Source organism: Somniosus microcephalus, chromosome 14, assembly GCF_052327205.1.
Source record: "Somniosus microcephalus isolate GS21.2 chromosome 14, FLI_Smic_1.0, whole genome shotgun sequence".
NCBI lineage: Eukaryota > Metazoa > Chordata > Chondrichthyes > Squaliformes > Somniosidae > Somniosus > Somniosus microcephalus.
In genome coordinates, this window is record NC_141000.1 from 84,930,967 (window position 1) to 84,952,199 (window position 21,233).

General features: G+C 43.5%; 1 protein-coding gene across 2 annotated transcripts in view; it reads left to right on the plus strand.

The window, feature by feature from the left end:
* Window positions 1–21,233, plus strand: part of stxbp5l (syntaxin binding protein 5L) — a 583,450-nt gene that overhangs the window by 455,763 nt on the left and 106,454 nt on the right. For both annotated transcript variants that reach the window (XM_086006840.1, XM_086006841.1), the window contains one exon: window positions 6,756–6,821. In XM_086006840.1, coding sequence (XP_085862966.1) covers window positions 6,756–6,821 — 66 coding nt within the window. The remainder of the gene's footprint in view (window positions 1–6,755; window positions 6,822–21,233) is intronic.

A 21,233-nucleotide genomic window follows, 5' to 3' on the forward strand; every position in this document is an offset into this window, starting at 1 on the left:
CGGGAGGCTTGCGATCGGAATTTCTGGGATTAATATTCATTACAATAACCGGATAGAGCTGAATATCAACACAATCCAAACTGTTAGGGTGCAGCACCACACTTTGAATCACTTCTACCGTTGATACAAAGATTTTTTTTAAATTTCTTCATGGGATGTGGGCGTCGCTGGCAAGGCCAGCATTTATTGCCCATCCCTTATTGCCCTTGAGAAGGTGGTGGTGAGCCGCCTTCTTGAACCGCTGCAGTCCGTGTGGTGAAGGTACTCCCACAGTGCTGTTAAGTAGGGAGTTCCAGGATTGTGACCCAGTGACGATGAAGGAACAGCGATATATTTCCAAGTCAGGATGGTGTCTGACTTGGAGGGGAACTTGGAGGTGGTGGTGTTCCTATGTGCCTGCTGCCGTTATCCTTCTAGGTGGTAGACGTTGCAGGTTTGGGAGGTGCTGTCGAAGAAGCCTTGGCAAGTTGCTGCAGTGCATCTTGTAGATGGTACACACTGCAGCCACGTTGCACGGGTGGTGAGATCCAAATAGTCCAATAACATAACCACTATGCTACCGTACCCTCCATTTTTGAGATGCAGAAGCTTAAATTGACTCAGAAGTTTGAACATACTTTAGTTCTGTGTTTTTATAGACCCTTCTTCTCTCTATAATCTCACCCTGCTTCTTATACACAGACCTCTAACCTCTGGCATCCAGAAACAGTAGTGTGTATTCTGCCTTTGTAGAGATGCCTATCGGAGGGATTAATGTTTACCCCAATCATTGTAGTCTTGTGCTACAGAACCAAACTCTATTTGAAATGGTGAATTTTACCACACGGACTGATGGTTTACACATAAAAGCAACTAAAGTATTTACATAAATTAAACAGTCATAAAAGGCACATAAAATCAGCAAATACTGATGCTACAGTATATAAAACATACAAACAGTTAACAGAGCAGGATTGTTTGTGTCAGATGTACAAATCCATACTTTGGAGCTAAAAGATTTCTTTCACATCAATGTAGCACCAGCTATTAATTATATCAAGGAAACAAACCCCTTTGGTCTTCTGGTCAAAACACCACCTGAACCTTAAATAAACGAGACCGTGATAGGGATCCAGGACTTCTCTTCCATTCCAGATATTATTTTCTTCTTTCCAGCAACATAATCCTATCTTTCTTAGTAGAGTAGAATTCTTTTTGGTGCAGTGTTTCTATAAAGGAGCAGCAGGCTCCTTATTAAGACCCTTTCTGTGCTATTTTAACGCAATCATTAACTGGTTTTATTAACCTGTTTAAAATGAATGGGTTAACTCCTGCATTAAGGTATAGCAGAATATTGTTGCCTATGGTCACGTATGTTTAACGTGTTCGTACAAGACCATAGGTAATTGTAATTTTGACTCGATGATCTTTTAACTCTACAGAGCCCAAGTTGTCATGTCAGGTCATGTGTTAGGTAACAAAAGAATCAGGCTCACAGGTGAAGTCCTTCAGGGTCAAATAACCTGTTCACACTCACTGTCTTGGCTTGCACATTTTTTAAATTCATTCTCGAGATGTGGACATCAGTGGCAATGCCAGAATTTATTATCCAGCCCCAGTTGCGTGGTGATGGTGGGCCACCTTCTTAAACCGTTGTCATAGTTTGGTACAACTTGTGTGGCTTGCTAGGCCACTTCAGAGGGCAGTTAAGAGTCAACAATCCAACACCTTATTATTTCCAGATTTTTTTTTTAACTGAATTCAAATTCTCAAACTGCCATGGTGGGATTTGAACTCACGTTTTCATAGCTCGCGGGAATGCAAAAAAAAAAAGGGATAAAAATAGAAACTGACATTACACCTTTCAAAAACATCGGGAAACAAATCACATTTTTTGGGTACGTTCCTTAAATAGGACAGCATCACCTGGCTCTCACCAATTCTCGAGCTACTGGATGCTTTACCTATGAATTTGGGAATCCCATATTGTAGTTTTGGATAGCCGAAACGACAGTTGTTCCTTCAGTGTCTGGAGCTGTAATAATGCAGGGCCCCACTTTTAAAGGCTGCACCAGAACTTAATTCCCTTTATCCCAGAGGCAGCATGTCAATAAAGGGCAGCTTTCTGGCCCCCAAACTGCCGTGCATGGCTAATGAGGGTTCTCGGAGGAAATAGCAGCAGGTTATCAACAGTTTCACATTGGCAGGCATTATGATTACGCCACCGCAAGCCCACCAATGGGTGGAGAATCCAAGACCTTGATCCATTTTGATGTGATTTATCATTAGGTCTGTGTAAACTTTTTCAGGAAGAAAGTGGCCTTTAAGTAACTAACCTATATTCAGCGCTGTACTTTTTTGATGTTTGGCTGACTGGAGCTTCCAGTTCAAAAGCCCATAGAAAGTCTCTGGGCAAGTGCAAGTGTAACGAATGGCACCTTTGCCCTTGCCCATTTAATTTCCTTGAGCTTTTGCACGGCATGTTGTTGTAAGTGGGAGATCAAAACATTGTGGCGTCCTCTACAGGGCATCTGGGACCTGTGTGAACAGGACAAGCAACTGTGTATCTCCTTAACCAATCAGATTGAAGAACTGTTCATGAGCAGCGCAAAGTCTGAACCAGGAAATGTCAGTTAGAATAGTAAATTTAATGTCAAATCAGGTACAGTAAGTGAAATAAAAAGGGCAAAAGAAATATTGGATTAAGAGAGAGGAAAAAGAGATAGAAAGAAAAAGTAAAAAGAAAATGTAATTTTATTTTTTTTAAATCTCCCAACAATTAAAAGCTGAAGAAATGAGACCTCCACACTTGTAAAAGTTAATTTTCAATGCCAGAAAGGTTCTTTGCAGTAATTAAGACTTATCACGCCATTAAAAAGGGTACTTAGATTGAAATGGACAAGCCCTAACTTTCTGTGGCGAGTTTAGTTCATATCTACCATGCAAGTACAGGGCCTTCACGCCATTCGGTGCATTTGAATGGTGAGTCAGACAACAACTTGCTGTTTTCGGGAAGCTAATGGTGGAGTAGCACAACTCTGACATCAACTTCCGGATTCTCACATTTAACCACACATCTGCCCTCACTGCTTCCGGATTTTCGCATTTAACCACACATCTGCCCTCACTACTTCCGGATTTTCGCATTTAACCACACATCTGCCCTCACTACTTCCGGATTTTCGCATTTAACCACACATCTGCCCTCACTACTTCCGGATTTTCGCATTTAACCACACATCTGCCCTCACTAGAAGTTGCTTTGCGATTTGCGCATAAATAATGGTGAGCGCCATTAGCCTCACTTATTTTGACAGTAAATTTTGGTCCATTTACTTAAAAAGAATTACAAAAACAACGTTTTCACGTATGATAATGTTCCTAGTAGCACATTTAATAGTTATTGAAAATACGCAACAGATGAACTAGTTTTGTTATTTTTCCTAATATTTTAAGTGCAGGTACTTATTTTTATTTTAGTACATTTACTTATCAGATTCTTTCAGTTTACATTGTGTTCACAGAGGGGGAGAAATGCAATCTTGTTTCACACATTTGTCGGGTGTAATGTAAGGGAAATACTTACGAAAATCGGGCCGGCCCTGATCTGCACCTAAACTTTGGTGGACGCCATTTTGGATCAGGGGACCTTTAGTGACTGCTTAAAACAGGCGTTGGGCTTCTTGAATATGGTAATAAAGCCTGTTTCAGGACACCAGTGCCAAATTAGACAAAAATTAGGTGGAGCATATGCCGAATATGCTCCACTCAGGTTTTATGGATCTACAGTAGCCTAACCAGTGGCCCTTAAAGAGGTAAGTTTTCCAATTTCCACTTATGATGTGGAGCCAGGAGGAGCAGGAGTGCTCTTTCTCTCTCCACAGCAATACTTTGGGCTACTGCCAGCCTGTGCTTGCCTCCCTCCCATTCGCCTCCTCCTCTAAGGAATTGCCTATGGGCCAACTCTGCATTCGAGCTCGTCGATTTTCAGAAATGCTGGACCAGCAAACTGGATCGGGACACCCAGTTAGCATTCACAGCTCACTGGTATTATGGAGATGATGCTCGAGGGGTGAGCCTCGGGCCTTCGTCTGTAGGTATACGTTTTCAACGCGTCACCAATTTTGCACCACTTCCCCGCTGGTGTAAGGATTTCGGGGCTTCTTTAAACTGGTTTAAAGTAATTTTCCTGGTCTTACAGCCTTTGCCTGCACTCAGACCAATTTTAAAATAAAACCAATTTTAAAACAGCGGTTTCGAATCGCTACCCCACCTTCCAGTTCTGACTGCAGGGCTTATAATTATTGATATTAAAACAGACACGTAGTTTGGATGAGAGAAAAAAATCAAGTTTTATTAACTAAAAGAAACTATAATCAAAATATCAAACTATCCCACACGCACACAGTAATTACAGTAAAATTGCTTAACGGGTTGCAGACGGCGAAAACGAGGGGTAAGTGACTACAATGTTGGTTAAACAATCTTAGTAATATCCCCTTAAATTACCATCCCCCAAACTCCTGCTAGGTTGCCTTGTTGAGGAGACAGAAACTCTGCTCACCTTTGGTCCAGCGAAGTAAGAGAGAGTGATAGCTTCAGCATCTATCTTTATACCTGGTGAGCCCCCCTGCCGTTCTGCCTTGCAAGGGCTGTGTGCAAAATTCCCCACCCAAAGAGGGTCCAATAACAAAAGGGAGATACAGCTGCTCTATTGTCCAGCGCTGGGTGATTTAAAACCCATTCAAATCTTGAACAATTCCCATTCAAGGTGCAAAAGTCTCTTCTGCAGTTTATACAAACAAATGCTAATAGCATTCAGTTGCTTTGTAAACAAAGCATTGTCCTTTGTCTTCATTGGACCTTACTTCCAGATACAGAAAGCTGCATTCCAAGCCTCTTTGTCTCGGCCATGCGGTGCGACTGCCATTTCTATCCCTGGAAATTTAAAAGCACATCGCTCAGGGATCCTTTAATCAAAAAAATGAATCTTCCGAACTGTAAATTATTGCGAATTCTTACACTGGAACCCAATTTCTCCCTGGTGTTTCATAGTGATATTTGACAGATGTGCATTCAGTATTAGTGGAAGACAGTATGCCGTTAAATGGCACTGTATACGAATTAATTGAAACAGGTTGCTGGTTGTGGTGTTGCAGGATGGGCAAGTGGACCTTTGCACTGCCAATATAATGAGAACCGTGTTAGACTGCACAGCAAACCATTGCATTTTGCTTTATAAAAAAAAAACAGATAAAGCAAATTAAAAGCTCCATTTGCAAAGACAAATATTTAATTGTTAAATTAAACCAAATGGAATGCAATCTCTTAATGTTTATAATTACCTCAATCCCGTAACAGGATTGTTTGACAGATAATAGCACTTTACCAGACCAAAGCACACACCGTGTGGAGTAATAATTTATATTGGCCTAATTTAAAATTATTTATTTATATCTAGCCTTAATTTGGCATAAAGTAATGATAGAATTTCCTCCAATCTAACCTCAAATAAACAATCCATAGTGGTAATTTTGCTGCAAATCTGCTTTGCATTTGCAAGAAAAACGAAGTAAAAATGCTTAAACAGAGTGGCCTAGAAATTCAAGCACGTCCGTTTCTGGGCATGCAGGGGGCGCAGGGTACAATTCCTGCGCCTGAATGGTAAGGCCCCCAATATTGGCCCTCGGGCCTCATTTCTATGCAGCTGTGCAGAGCTGCCATTGAAGCGCAAGTGAAGATCGGTAAGTGAGGAAGGGTGGGCGATCAGGCTGGGAATGATGGGTGATTGGTCTGGGAAGGGTGGGCAATTGGGTAAAGAGGTAGTGGGGGGTAAGGGGGGGGGTTTGGGTTGGTACCGGCCCATGTTCTTTTAATGTGGGGTCGCGAGGAGCACTCTTACTCCTCCCAGCTCCACATTCAGCTAAGTATATTTTAAAATCTTACCTTGTTGGTTGCGGCCGAAAAGTAGGTTCCTTTAAGCACCTTTGTTAGGCTGCTTGTAGGCCTGATTTTACTGATTGGTTTTCCCTGACCAGGGCCGGCTGCAATCTTGCAGTGGGGGCCTCAAAGAGGCATGAGGCATACTTGAGCCTCTTCTGGAGCCGATTGGCACTAGTCAACACTGCCACAAACTGCAGTTAAAATCATGCAGTATCCAGTTTCACTAAACACTGTTAAAGCACTTACTTAGGACATCAACAGTGTGGAATTAGAAATGGCTGTGCAGCTCTTCAAGCCTATTCTTTCCAAAGAAAGTATATAATCCACTCTATTGTAGTTTTTACCCAATCCATTTAATCTTCTGAGCAAAGGTTCTGAAATGTTTCTCCAGCAGCTTCTAATCCAAATAATAAATTGTTGCTGAAGTACAGAACTCAATGTTGCCTATACATTATGTCTCAGGTCATGACCATTCCAGTTCTTGTATCAGTAAACTAGCCAAAAAAATCAGCTCTTGCCTACAATTGCAGTGGAATTAAAAGTATTAAATTTTAATTTATCTGAATTACTCTGGAGATGGACAATTTGTTTGGACGAATCATTTGTTCCTTGCCAGAATTAAACTGAAAAGGCAACATGAACAAAGTTTTGAAAAATCTTGGTTTATGTATATCTAATATCTTTAACTATTTACAACCTTACCAATAATGCCTTATTCTGTTGGAATTATTGTTTCAGAATCCTCTAATCATTTATCACTATTGCTAACAGTAGTAAAATGTTTTTCTTTAATTATATCCAGTAGCATGATAATTATTTATTCCTCTTTCCAGGCTTGACTGAACTTGTGGATAGCCCTGTATCACTGGAGATTGAACGCTGCAAATCACCCACCTCAGGTAAAGGTAATCGGTTTCTGTACATCATTACTTGTAGTTGTCTATGGCCCAGCATTGTTGTTTCATTATATCTATGCAAGATATTGTGCATACTACAAATCACTCATACCTCTAGCATTAGAAAAGAGTTATTTTCAAATAGGCTGAAATTTGATGCTTAGTAGCACAGACAGCAGCAGGCTCTCTGCTCAACCAGATGAACATGGATTCACATGCTCAAACCTATTTTCTATTGGTATGAATATGAGTTATTGGCCAGAAACATCTACGCACTCTCTCCTGAACCTGTTGTAAGTGCTACTTTTACAAACTGATCTCGAAGCAGTCACAGTAGACTGGTTCCTACAGAAAATATAAATGAGAAAAAAAATAAAGAATTTTAAGGTAAATTGAATAAAATAGAAAAAAAATCTTTCTCCACACTGCTTCAAATTGCTAGACTTTAAAAAAAAAAGTATTACATGTCTTTCAATAATTACTTCCTGTAGCGGCAGCATTAGGAAGGAAGAAAGTAATATTTCAATGAAAAATACTCCTTGAAATTTGCACAAAGCTTGCTGTTAGTATAGCTAGCACACTCCGCAGAATGAACTCTTTCTGAATAGTAGAATCCAACTTCAGCGGGGCACAAGACATGCGTCAGCGGATCGACCACCCGTTATAAACCCTTTCCATAATGGGAAAGAAAATTGTGCAGGGTGTAGAATGGGCAGCCAATCTGCAACTGCCCTTTTGCACCCCCACAGAAGCCCCTACATGTCCATTTCTGTCAGGACCAAATTATGTGGCTACATGGCCAAATTGGATAAGTTAATATGCGCAATTTTCAAATACAGGAGGGTGTGAAAGTCCCAATCACAAACGGACAACATGTTTTGATTAAATTAGTTAGCACTAGTGTTACTGTGCTGTATGGTTAAATTCACATTTAAGTCCCAGACCAAATCTGCATGCTGCCAGTCAGCTGCCCATCCAAAACAGGTTGAAAGTGGCTGCTGGCAGGTGGGCAGGAGCTGAATTTCGGGTGGTAGGAGGTTGGTGGCCAGCACCAAAGGAACGGTCGCCAGCAACAAGGTAAGTCGCGGTGAGAGAAGGTGTCACGGGAAGAAAGGGGAAGCCCAGAGCATGCGAGTCTCAAACTCTCTTTGTGGGGCTCAAAGAAGCACTCCTTCTCCTCCTGTTCCCACAGAAAAGTTAAAAAAAAACTTACCTCCTTTCCGGTGCCTTTTCCTGCTGTCTTTTCCTGGTGGGAATGCCAAAACATCATCTCTACTCAAGCCACAGTTAAAATTGAAGTTGGCCCGATAACGTCATAGGACTGTGATCTGCATATTTAAAGAAGGACTCCACCGGCTTAAGATGAGTCTCGTTGCCACCTGCTCAGAAGAGCAGGTCAAACTAGAAGACGGCAGGATCGGTGTGGGAAGTCAGTGGGTAAAGCAGCAGACTAATTTTAACAGCCCCCCCCCCCCCCTCCGGTTTCCACCAGGGGGGCTATGCTTAAAGTCTCCCCAGATATATTTTTTGGCTATTTGCAGTCTTTGGGAAGTGTTAACATTGCTGAGGTGCAACTGGGCACTTTTCCTAGAAGTAAAAGGTAATTGCTATTACACTTAAGTACCTACTGCTGTTTTCAGTGTTTTGTGGAAGACTGTTTACAGAAAGGGTGTCCAAATGTTTTACCTTGATGGGTTACGTAGTTGCTTATAGGAGCCCTATATGCCACATATAAACAATTACTGTACAATACTGCTCAGTTTATGTTGAGAGTCGAGAACTCAGGCTTCAGTCTTTTTTTTCCATTGGAAGAAGTTGTGACTTATTCATGACTTGATGCCAGACAAGCAGTCTGACAGTACAGATGTGGTTATGGGTTCGAAAGAACTGATGGAAAGGTAGATCTGGGTGTTATCAATATATATATATATATATAAGCGGGTTAATGTCAACAAAGGGCAGCATGTAGGTGAGGAAGAGAAGTGGACCGAGGATCAATATTCCCCCTAATTTTTTGGGGGGTCCCTTTAACGGGCTGCGCAGCCCTTTCAAAATCTTGCACATGCACGAAATGTCCCATTGAAAAGCCAGTGATCAGCCTGCATGGGACTTCCAGACAGCTTAGCGGGAATGTTGCTAAGGATATATCCTTGGGGACTTCAAATTGACAGTGCAGGGTGGGAAAAGAAGTTATTGATGGAAGTTCTGTGAATACAATCAGATTGGTAGTAGTGGAACCACATAAGGCCAGTGAAACAGAGCTACACAACAGAGAAGAGGCAATGGAGAAGGATGGCGTGGTCAACTGTGTCAAATACTGTGGAGGGTTAAAAGGATAACACCAGTCAGACAGTCAGAGTTACAGATTATGTTAACCAGGAACAGAAAACATTTAATATTAAACAAATTAAGATTAATCAAATCTTCTTTGAAGCACAATGGGGAGAAATTGGCTAACACCCGTAAATGGCCATAGAGGTCGCAGTATGTGATTAACTCATGCCCGTTTATTGCTTTGCAGGTAGCAAGGTAAATTCATGCTGCCTGCTGCTTTACATGATTGCTGCATGCAGCCAGCGCTCCCTGTGCTGTTCATCGGTTGCATGCATCAACAGGGGGCGAGTGGCTAGCCCTATTTAAAGGCAGCCTGCACCTCTTAAAGTGGAGGTGCTTTGTAGCTGCAAGAAATGGTGGGAGCCATTGAAAACTGAATCTGCACTGTGAATTGATACTTTGAGCAATGGCTGAACATGCAAGAGATCGAGCATCAAGGTTTTCAGACACAACACTGGAGATCTTCGTGGAAGAGGTGAAAAGAAGGAGGGATGTCATGTATTTGCAGGGTGCAGAAGGCCCTCCAGACAGATGCTCAGGAGACAGTGGGAACATGTAGTGGCAGAGGTCTCTGCCAGGAGTGTTGCTCCAAGAACATGGCTGCAGTGCAGGAAGAAGTTTAACGATCTCACGCGAGTTGCCAAGGTGAGTGAGTTCATCTTCAAATGACGTCCTACCTAGTGCACCACTAGCCACATCTATTGCTCAATTCAGTACACCACTATCACTAATCTACCAACAATCTCTATCAATCAGTACTCAACCATAAAATTCATATGCTTTACCTCACCCTTACCCACTTAGCACTGTTGCAAGCCTTGCACCAACAACTCACAGCTCACATACACTGGCAGCTATTCAGCCATGACAGCCACATCACCCAAACATATTGCAGGACACTCACTGACACACTTCCCTCTTTCTTGCAGGAGAAGGTGGCGCATAACAGCAGGCAGCAGCAAAGAACTGGAGGAGGACAAGCGCGCCTGCATGTTTTAACCCCCATGGAGGAGACCGTGCTGGCCATCATGGGAAGCGGCATCACTGAGGCCGTGGCCACTGGTGGGGCTGAAGCAATCAAGGATGAGGGTATCTGCATACCTAATCTTCCTTCTATCACCCCACTTCTCCCTCAGTTTCTTCTGACTTAGAAGCTACAAATGGTATAAGCACGCACTTCTTACTTTCTCCTCTCCCTTCACCACAACCCAACCCTTGTCCCTTTTTCATTTCAGACACCCAAGAACTGGAACCTTCACAGTCAGTGGAGGAAGAGGAAGAAGACAGTGAAAATGAAGAGACATCATCACTCGATCTTACAGTTGCAGCCACCAGCTCCGATACTGACACTGCATGTATCTTAGAGGCTAGGATAGAGGAGGGATCTGCACGTGGTTAGACACCGGGCACAAGGGCAGGGGGATCGGATAGCACAGGTTGCCAGAGGGTGAGGTCGCACACTAGTTCTGCTGCAGAGGACTCAGATGAGAACTCAGATGCGTTGTGCCAGGCTACAGAAGAAAGCTGATGGATGTACATAACCAAACTCTTGGTGCACTGGAAAGCCTGCCAGACAGCCTGCGCTAAGTGTCAAGGAGAATGTTGGAGTCCAGCGCCAACTTGGCACAGGGCTTTGCGCAGACCTTGGAGCCAATCCTTTCCAACATGGAATGGGTGGTCACCTCCATCAGCACACCTGTGGAACCCACCATGATGCACTGTCTGATAGCCAATGTCACAGCTTCCATCAAAGATCTGAGTGCTGCAGTGGAATGCTGCCTTGCAAGCTCAGACTGATGTCATCGTGGCTCTGGATACAACTGTTCAAAGGGGTTCCAGGGCGCCACAGTAGTCCATCAATCTGTTCTGCAACAGATCAGTAGGATTGCTGAGGCGCCACCCCAGGTGAGTGGCAGTGGCTTCACAGAGCAAGAACCTGCTTTCCTCTCTCAGGATGACAGCATTCGTGCTCCCATCCCTGCCACTCTGCCAGTGCCCTTGCTGTTGCCTGTCAGCCAGCCAGCCCAGATTGCTGCAGCCCAGGCTGAGGTGCTGCAGTCTGAAGCCGTGCCTTCTAGGCCCAGAGCAGTTCAAGGTCGCCTTCCAAGGCCATCTACTTAGGAACATAGGAGCAGGAGTAGGCCATTCAGCCCCTCAAGCCTGTTCCGCCATTCAATGAGATTATGACTGATCTGCGACCTAACTCCATAAAGCTGCCTTTGGCCCATATCCCTTAATACCTTTGGTTAACAAACAGCTATCAATCTCAGATTTAAAATTAACAGTTGATCTAGCATCAATTGCTGTTTGCAGAAGAGAGTCCCAAACTTCTACCACCCTTTGTGTGTAGAAGTGTTTCCTAATTTCACTCCTTGAAAGATCTGGCTCTAATTTTTAGACTATGCCCCCAGCCCTAGAATCACCAACCAGCGGAAATAGTTTCTCTCTATCTACCCTATCTGTTCCCCTTAATATCTTGAAAACTTCGATCAGACCACTCCTTAACCTTCTAAATTCTAGGGAATACAACCCTAGTTTGTGCAGTCTCTCCTCGTAACTTAACCCTCGAAGTCCAGGTATCATCCTGGTAAACCTACGCTGCACTCCCTCCAAGACCAATATATCCTTCCTAAGGTGTGGTGCCCAAAACTGCTCACAGTACTCCAGGCGTGGTCTAACCAGGGTTTTGTATAGCTGCAGCATAACTTCTACCCCCTTGTATTCTAGTCCTCTAGATATAAAGGGCAGCATTCCATTAGCCTTTTTGATTATTTTCTGTACCCGTTCATGACATGTTATTGATCTATGTACCTGGACCCCCCCAAGTCTCTTTGGACCTCCACTGTTTTTAGCTTTTCACCATTTAGAAAGTACCCTGTTCTATTCTTTTTAGGTCCAAAATGAATGACCTCACATTTACTTACATTGAAATCCATTTGCCACAGTTTTGCCCATTCACTTAATCTATTGATATCCCTTTGTAATTTTATGCTTTCATCTACAATGCCGCCTACCTTTGTGTCATCAGAAATTTTGGTTATATGACTTTCTATGCCGTCATCTAAGTGGTTAATAAATATTGTGAAAAGTTGAGGCCCCAACACAGATCCCTACGGGACACCACTAGTCACATCCTGCCAGCATGGATTTGGAAAAGGTAGGTCATGCCTGACAAACCTGATTGAATTTTTTGAAAGGGTGACTAAAGTAGTGGACAGGGGAATGTGTATGGATGTTATTTATATCTATAGTCTCCTCACTTGGAGGTCAACAGCCTTCCACCACCCATGCTGCAGCCTCTGGGGAAGCACCTCGTAGGAGCACTAGGAGAAGCAAAGACATTTGGAAGACAGGCACAAAGGGAATGCACAAGGGTGATTCATTTATTTTTGTATGCCTTATGTCATGATTGAATTTATAAATTTGGATTGCAATGTGCATTTTCTGGTGGTTTTTATATTTGTGTTGTCAAAAAGAGGACAATGTGTGATGGTCAGTGATAGAGGACAAGTAAGGAGGGTGGAACTGTTGGTGAATGGGGAGGTGTGATTGAGGTTACTGGTATCACTCATTAATTATTTCATCACGTAGAGCCCGGGCCAAAAGGGGCTGCCTACATTGTAGCCTCCCTTCCTCCTCCTCCTCGTGCTCCTGCTCCTCAGTTTCTCACCTGTTAGGTGGTGGTAAGGGCTGTTCCCTCAAAATTGCCAGGTTGTGCAGCATGCAGCATACTACCACAGATTTTGGTACCCACTCAGCTGAGCACTGCAGGGCGTCTCCAGAGCGGTCCAGGCAGCGGAATCGTTGCTTGAGGACACCAATGGTTTGCTCTATAAGGTTCCTTGTGGCAGCATGGCTCTCATTGTAGGACTGCTGTACATGTGTGCGTGGGTTCCAGACCGGAGTCATGAGCTATGTCATGAGTAGATAACCCTTGTCAGCCAGTAGCCAGCCTTTGACTTCCCGTGGTGGTTCAAATACAGGTGGCACAGAGGACTGCCACAGAACAAAGGAATCATGACTACTGCATTCACCTGCATGATGCGCTGCCTGTGGTCGCACACCAGCTGCAAATTGAGGGAGTGGAATCCCTTTTGGTTCACGAAAATGGTCACGTTCAGATGAGGCGCACGCAAAGCAATGTGCATGCCGTCAATGGCACGCTGCACCATGGGGAATCCTGCAATCCGTGAAAACCCTCGTGCTCGCTCCGCCTGATTGTCTCTGGCAAGAGGGAATGAGATGAAGCTGTCTCTCTGTGTATAGAAAGCCTCAGTGTCCTCCCTTATGCAGCAGTGTACTGCAAACTGCGAGATGTTGTTTATATTTCTAGCAGCAGCCTGAAAAGAGTCAGATGCATAAAAGTTAAGAGCCATGGTCACCTTGACAACCACAGGCAATGCAATCCTTGCCCGGCTTTGAAGTTGCAGTTGTGGCTGCAGCAGTTGGCAGATTTCAGTCATGACCTCTTTAGTGAAGCAAAGACGTCTGAAACATTGGTCCTCGCTGAAGTTGAGGTAAGAAAATTGCTCCCTAAAGACCCTAGACGGATATGGCCTCCTGCTGAGAGCCCTTCTTCCTTTCCTTCTCCTCCCTCTTCTAGCAGCTTGTCCTGCTCTGCGTGATCACTCTTCATCCTCCCAGGCATGCTCAATTCCAAGAGGAAGGCCTACCAGGCCACCCATGTCTGGAACCAACTTGTTTCAACACAAGCTTTAAAATGAACAAAAAAGTACTTCAGCACCAGCCAGACTACTCCCTGTACACTTTTGAAACTTTAGGCAATATATGAAAGCTCCAAGAACACGTACAATTGCACCAGCTGCCTTCCTAATTGCTTGCTGTACCTGCATGCTGACTTTCTGTGTTTCCTAAGTAGGTGAGGGGTCCTTCATGCCATTTAACATTGTGTTCAGCTGTGCGAGGTTAAGCAGGTAGGCTGGAGCGTGGCATTCAAAAATGACAGTGTTGGCATCAAATCAGCGTTGCACATTGATTGATGTCATAATCTGCCTGCTTTACATGCTACCAGCAGTCATTAGGTGTGTGCGCACAAACCCCTTTACCATGATGCTGTCCAGGGCACTTCCCATTGGAAGTGGGCACACGCATCTTGGAAGCCATTTTCGAGCATTAGGAGGCCCACGTAGCACCTAAAAAAACAGATGCTACAGAGCCCAATTTCTTCCCCAATGTCAGACATATTTTATAATGGTGTTTGTGCGTTGCTATGTATGGAATATTACTGTGAAAAATAGCTGCCACGTTTATCCACGTAACATGGAAGACATTTCAAAGTTATTCATTGTATGTGAAGTGCTTCAGGAGTTTGCTATATAAATAAAAAATCTTTAAAGTCTTTCTACTGCAACTGTTTGCAAACAAATCAGACTGAATTTGAAGGTGGATCCTTATTTGAAAGAAGACAAGAAAATATTCACTCGGGTATATTTTCATATTTACTGCCTGAGCGTTGAGCTTTCCCTGGGAGGAGGGTAGAGAGGAAAATCAGGCAGGTAGGATCATATGCCAGTGTTAGAACTCGCTTGATTTACCTTCCATTTAAATTAACAGAGAAAATTGGGCAGGTTTGGAAACGGGCAAGCAATCCTTCCTGCATGATTTTCCTCTCTGCGCGCCACCCATTCAATGCTTAACACCCAAGCAGTAAACAAAAATTCATCCCACTGTCTTTCAGATGAGACATTATAGTGAGGCTCCATCTGCCTGCTCAGGTGGATGTAGAAGATCCAGTGGCACTATTCAGAGAAGAGCAGGGGAGTTCACTCGGGTCCTGGCCAACATTTATCTTTCAACCAGCATCACTAAAAACAGATCATCTGCTCATTTGTCTCATTGCTATTTGTGTGATCTTGCTGTGTGCAAATTGGCTGCTACAGTTGCCTACATTACAATAGTGACTACACTTCAAAAAGTGCTTCATTGGTAGTGAAGTGTTTTGGGTCGTACTGAGGACTTGAAAGGCACTATATAAATGAAAGATTTTTCCTTCATTTTTTTAATAGCACAAACAGCATTTTTATGCACAATTGATGTCAAACACTACACAAACTATGCTGCAGCCTTGATGTATTTTTAAACGTCTGTTGTACAAGTTGTAACATGAAGACACTGAAGGCATAGCCTCCAAATATTGCTTCAGATTGTTTTATTCTTAAACTTAAATATTAGAGTTAACATCGTTAGGGGGCCATCACCAAACACTTATGCATAGATATTAGATAATCACACAGATGAAAGTACATTATCAATGGCTGATTCAATAGTAACTTTCAAAAGAGAATTGGATATTTACTTGAAAAGGAAAAATTTTAGGACTATGGGGAAAGAGCAAGGGAGTAGAATTAATTGGATAACTCTTTCAAAGAGTCGGCATATGCACGATGGGCTGAATGGTCTCTTTCTGTGTTATATGATTCTTATGATAAGCATTTTACTAACATGCCAGAACTATTTTGTTAAAGTTAATGCTGTAATTCAGTCTGGTATTTTCAGTGTGGTGGTGACAACTTTATCTACATTTCAAGAGAATTCAAAAAGTAAGTCTGATTTATTTGCTTTATTCACCTTAAAAGTTAATTCAGGAAAACAAAACACTCAATTTAGTTACTCATATTAGCTGCTCTTCACTAACGCCAAAGAGAAAATATCATGGGCACATACATAAGGGACACAAACCAGAAATTGTTCATCTACATGTGTTTTATATATATTTTTAAATTTTTATGAAAATCAAGTTGTCCAAATTTTGGAAGAAAAGCAGTTTGGATTTGGAATGACCTGTTCCTTTAAAAGATAAATGTCCAAAAAATGTGAAAAGGAAAGTAGCAGTTTGGATTTAAATTTGGATTCAGTTTTGTCACTTACCCTTTCATTAGTGCATTCTGCTGTTATTCAGCGTTCTATTTTGTTCATCATAACAGCAGTTTCCATTCAAAAATATATTGAGATATTATGCACTAGCCTGACTTCAGCAGCTTTACATAGCCATTTAAAGTTCCCTGGCCTGGAAGATTAGCAAAGGCCTGATTGGCCAAAATCCACTAAACAGGGAGCAGCTTTTTCCAGGAACTTCATAGAACCGAAACCTCCAAGTTGTCAGGTTGCGTATGCTGACATTCATTAAGAAATGCCATAAGTCACTAGTGAGCCTCGACTGAGACCAATAATGGCTGCAACAAACTACTTCAAAACAAAGTCTCACCAGTGTCCCGTGAAGGGAATTAACAGATTACAGGTGACCATTAAAGGAATCTGGAACGAAAGAGAAAGCAATTTAGGATTCTACCGAAAAACAGTGTCCTCATAACCTAAATAAATGCAACCTATTTCTCCAGCAAAGTCTGATTCCACCTACTGAACTGCAGCCTTATCAGATCAGACAGGAAATATAGGAAAGAAAGGCGAGCAGCCCTCCTCATATACCACAGCCTGGAGTATAGCATTATTGATGTTTCTGGTGTTACCTGTAGCCTGGAGTGTGTAGCAGCCAAAGTTTACCTGGAACATGGAGTGCCACTAAGTAGTGTGTCTTTCTACTGTTGGCCAGGGACTTCTCTACCACAGAGTCTATTTGGATTTACCTGTATGATTTGGAAGCACACTGATCCTGGCAGGACGTCAATGCAAAGCATTTCATTTGGGGCAGCCAGTCCATTAACACTGCAGGCAAAGAGTTACTTGATATGACTGTGGACCTGGACTACAGCACCTAAAAACCCCAGAGTCCACTTATCAGAGCAGCAGCTTTAATTCCCATGATGTGCTTGACCTCACCATTGTAACACCAGCTCTAACCAGCAATTGCTCAGACCTAAGGGTTGGGGAAAATATTGCGGGGGGCGGTGCTGTCTGCCATTTCTGTTCACACTGAAACTGTCTACTGATTCTCATCACCCAGAACTAGGCTTAAACTACAGAAGAGCTAACTGTGCTACCTCCCGGCTGCTTCAAGCAGAGAATATCACCCACCCAATCATCGTCAAAATCACTGACAACCTAGCGCTGGCCAGTAAGCAGCTGACTGATGCACTAATTGCAGCAGGATAAGCAACAATATAGATGAAGAATTATTCTGGTGCTAGACTGCTTTGATACCCTAACACATCAGATTTGGTTAAAAAAAAACAGACAAAGGAGGAACCACATTGAAACACAGCTCAGAGACAAATCCAATCCGGCCAATTACCGCCCATCAGTCTACTCTCTATCATCAGCAAAGTGACGGAAGGTGTTGTCAACAGTGCTATCAAGCGGCACTTACCAATTACCTGCCACTCGATGCCCAGTTTGGCTTCCGCCAGGATCACTCAGCTCCAGACCTTGTTACAGTGCTGGTTCAAACACGGACAAAAGAGCTGAATTCCAGATGTGAGGTGAGAGTGACTGCCATTGACATCAAGGCAGCATTTGACCGAGTGTGGCACCAAGGAGCCCTAGGAAATTTTAAGTCAATGGGGATCAGGGGAAAACTCTTCACTGGCTGGAGTCATACCTACCACAAAGGAAGATGGTTGTGGCTGTTGGACGCCAATCATCTGAGCCCCAGGACGTCGCTGCAGGAGTTCCTCAGGGCAGTGTCCTAGGCCCAACCATCTTCAGCTGCTTCGTCATTGACCTTCTCTCCACATAAGGTCAGAAGTGGGGATGTTTGCTGATGATTGCTCAGTGTTCAGTTCCATTCACAATTCCTCAGATAATGAAGTAGTCCATACCCACATGCAGCAAAATCTGGAAAACATCCAGGCTTGGGCTGATAAGTGGCAAGTAACATTTGCGCCATACAAGTGCCTGGCAATGACCATCTCCAACAAGAGTCTAACCACCTCCCCTTTGATATTCAATGGCATTACCATCAACATTCTGGGAGTCACCATTGACCAGAAACTTAACTGGACCAGCCACATAAATGCTACGGCTACAAGAGCAGGTCAGAGGTTGGGTATTCTGCGGCGAGTGACTCACCTCCTGACTCCCCAAAGACTTTCCAACAGCTACAAGGCACAAGCCAGGAGTGTAAAGAAATACTCTCCAATTGCCTGGATGAGTGCAGCTCCAAACAACACTCGACGCTCGACACCATCCAGGACAAAGCAGCTAGCTTGATCGGCACCCCATCCACCACCTTAAACATTCACTCCCTTCACCACCGGCGTAACATGGCTGCAGTGTGTACCATCTACAAGATGCACTGCAGCAACTTGCCAAGGCTTTTTTGACAGCACCTCCCAAATCTGCAACCTCTACCACCTAGAAGGACAAGGGCACGGGAGCACCACCACCTCCAAGTTACTCTCCAAGTCGCACACCTCCTGACTTGGAAATATATCGCTGTTCTTTCATCATCGCTGGGTCAAAATCCTGGAACTCCCTGCTTAACAGCAGTGTGGATGTACCTTCACCACACGGACTGCAGCGGTTCAAGAAGGCGGCTCACCACCACCTTCTCAAGGGCAATTAGGGATGGGTAATAAATGTTGGCCTTGCCAGCGATGGCCACATCCTGTGAATTAATTTTTTTTTAAATGATCTAAGTGACCGCACAAAATTATAGTAACACAGAGCAGTATTGCAGGAGTCCAGCACCTGGAACTTCCAAAGAGCTTATCTTGACCTCCCATCATGAGTTTGTGGAGAAATGGTTTAAATGGCCATTTATGCCATATCTCCAGGGTTTCCACTGATCTTCGCCAAAGTTACAATGGGAGATCTGGAGAACTCTGCGGAAATTCTACTCTCCAGTCTCAAACTGCCCTTTTATTTCTGACAGTCAATCAAATATATAATAGTGTTTGAAGAGAATAAGAGAAGTATGGAGTAATTAAATGAACTGAAAAAGATTTTCTGCATCGGTAAAAACCTGACTGGAATAATGGCAGAGTGCATTTTTGGCCAATTGAAATTAAAGTGTGCTGACCCTGCCAAATTTTCCAGGGTCAGCCTAACATTAATATTGGTAACTGCACTGCAGCTGTTTGGAAGCTTGCTGTGGGGCGGGTGGAATTGCATGTTGCTGCGGGCTTTAAGGCCTTTACTCTCTTGCCTTCACCTGGAAGCATTCCTTCCCTCACTGTCTTAAATCACCCTACTCAAAGTCTCACACAGTCATGCTGCATATACCCATTATCACAGCATTATGGGGTGCTTGCTGATACCTGGAGTTTACAGATTCTCATGGTTCCCATTCTAACTTATTCCATTTTTTTTCAAGGAGAAGCTAAACCATAATATTAGAGTGTGAAATACCCCCACCTACACCCTCTCATCCCCAGAAGGAGGAAACACTGGAGCTGCTGAGGAAGGAAACACTTATGGGAGTCAGAGATAAGGTAGTTGGAGGGCAGCTGCCAGCTTCAGGTTTGTCCGGATATTCTGCTTCTTTTCCATCTCATGCTATTGTACTTCACACCTATCAGCAAATTAAATCATGAAATCCTCAGGTTACTCCTACTGAAAATGGCAAACTCAGTTCATCAGTAACCCATTTAAAATTCTTTTCCTCATCTAGATATAACAGACAAACCAGAACCAGACACCAGTGGATCCAGCCCCATGAGCATATTGAAGGTTGTTCTGTCACTTACTCTTTCCTTCTCAAACACCAGCTCAGAGACATCCACCCAAGAGGAATTAGAGCTTCAGGCACAGAGAAGTGCACAGAATTGACAAGAGGAGCTGGAATTAGAAGATCAGGAGAACCCATTGCTAACCAGAGAGTATGGGGATGTCACCACTTGATTGAGAGCCTGGGTACACAGATCTCGTACATCCTGCTTTTTAAAAGGATCCTTACAGAGCACTGATGACAGTCTCTGAGAAGGTGCAATAGATGGAAGGACACTTGGAGGAGTAGACTACCAGCATCTACCATATCATGATGAATAGGTTTGCAAATCTGCAGTCCATCGCAAGGCATGTGGCAGCTCCAGGCCATTCTGCAGAGCGCCCCTATAATAGAGGCCCAAAGGACAATGTTAGCTTCTGCCATGGACAGTCAGACTGCTACCATAGAGAGCCATCCCTTCTGGCCTCCAAGTAATTGGGGCTTGGATGCAGTTAAATATCTCTCAGAGCTTCACTGATCTCACTGATACTATTAGGTCTGCTTTCCCACTAATCAGTGGTCACACACTGTTAGTGGCTGGTACGAGTGGTGTGACACAAATGCACTTCATGATGGTGCAGTCTCTTGGTAGCAGCACTTGTGTAATTTTCCAATATTCTCCTGGATGCCTGATATGTGGCAGAAAGGAGACAAGGCCAGGCTGCCCACACAGCAACAAAGAGATGCAGCCAGCAGGAGGTCCATCTCAAGCTCATCTTAGTCCCAAGAAGCTTATCTCGACACACAGCAACCAGACACTTCATGCACTCCTGCCACTCGGGTAAACTTAGGACGAGCACTAGGTTAATGTAAGAGTTCATATACCACATACTCATACCAACAGGAAGCACACTGGGATGCAAATAAAAATATGCTAGCTCTAATATTGGTGTGCATTGTTAGTGGCAAGGTTTGGACGGTAGCTTGAATGGAATCTGTGTGATTGATATGCACAGGAAAGGGTGTGAAGATGATAGCATCTTTGAGATGGGAAGGAGAAGATATAAACAGGACTATTGATGAGTTGGCGAGATGTAGTGGTCAAGAGAAGGTCTCCTGTATCAGTTTGACCCAAATATGCCTTGCTACTTTTCTGGCTGATCACCTTGATGTACTTGGGTGCCTTCCTCCCTGGGGCCCTCATGAGGAGGAAAGCCTTCTTGTAAGCCAGAGGTGTGTAGTATGTAGCACACCATCACAATCCTTGAGACCCCAGCTGGACCATATTGCACAGAACCCAAAGGCTGATCCAGGTAGCTGAAATGTGCTTTCAGCATTTTGAATTTGTGAGCAATGATGACTCTGGCGGCAGAATGAAGCTTCTTATTGGGGTGCTCAGCTGTTTTCCTGCGATTAGTCTTAAAAGCTGTTAGCCATCTCAATATTTATAACCATGTTTACTTATACATTTATTAGCAGATTTCCCATGACATTGTTCATAGTAAGTCGGATGATGT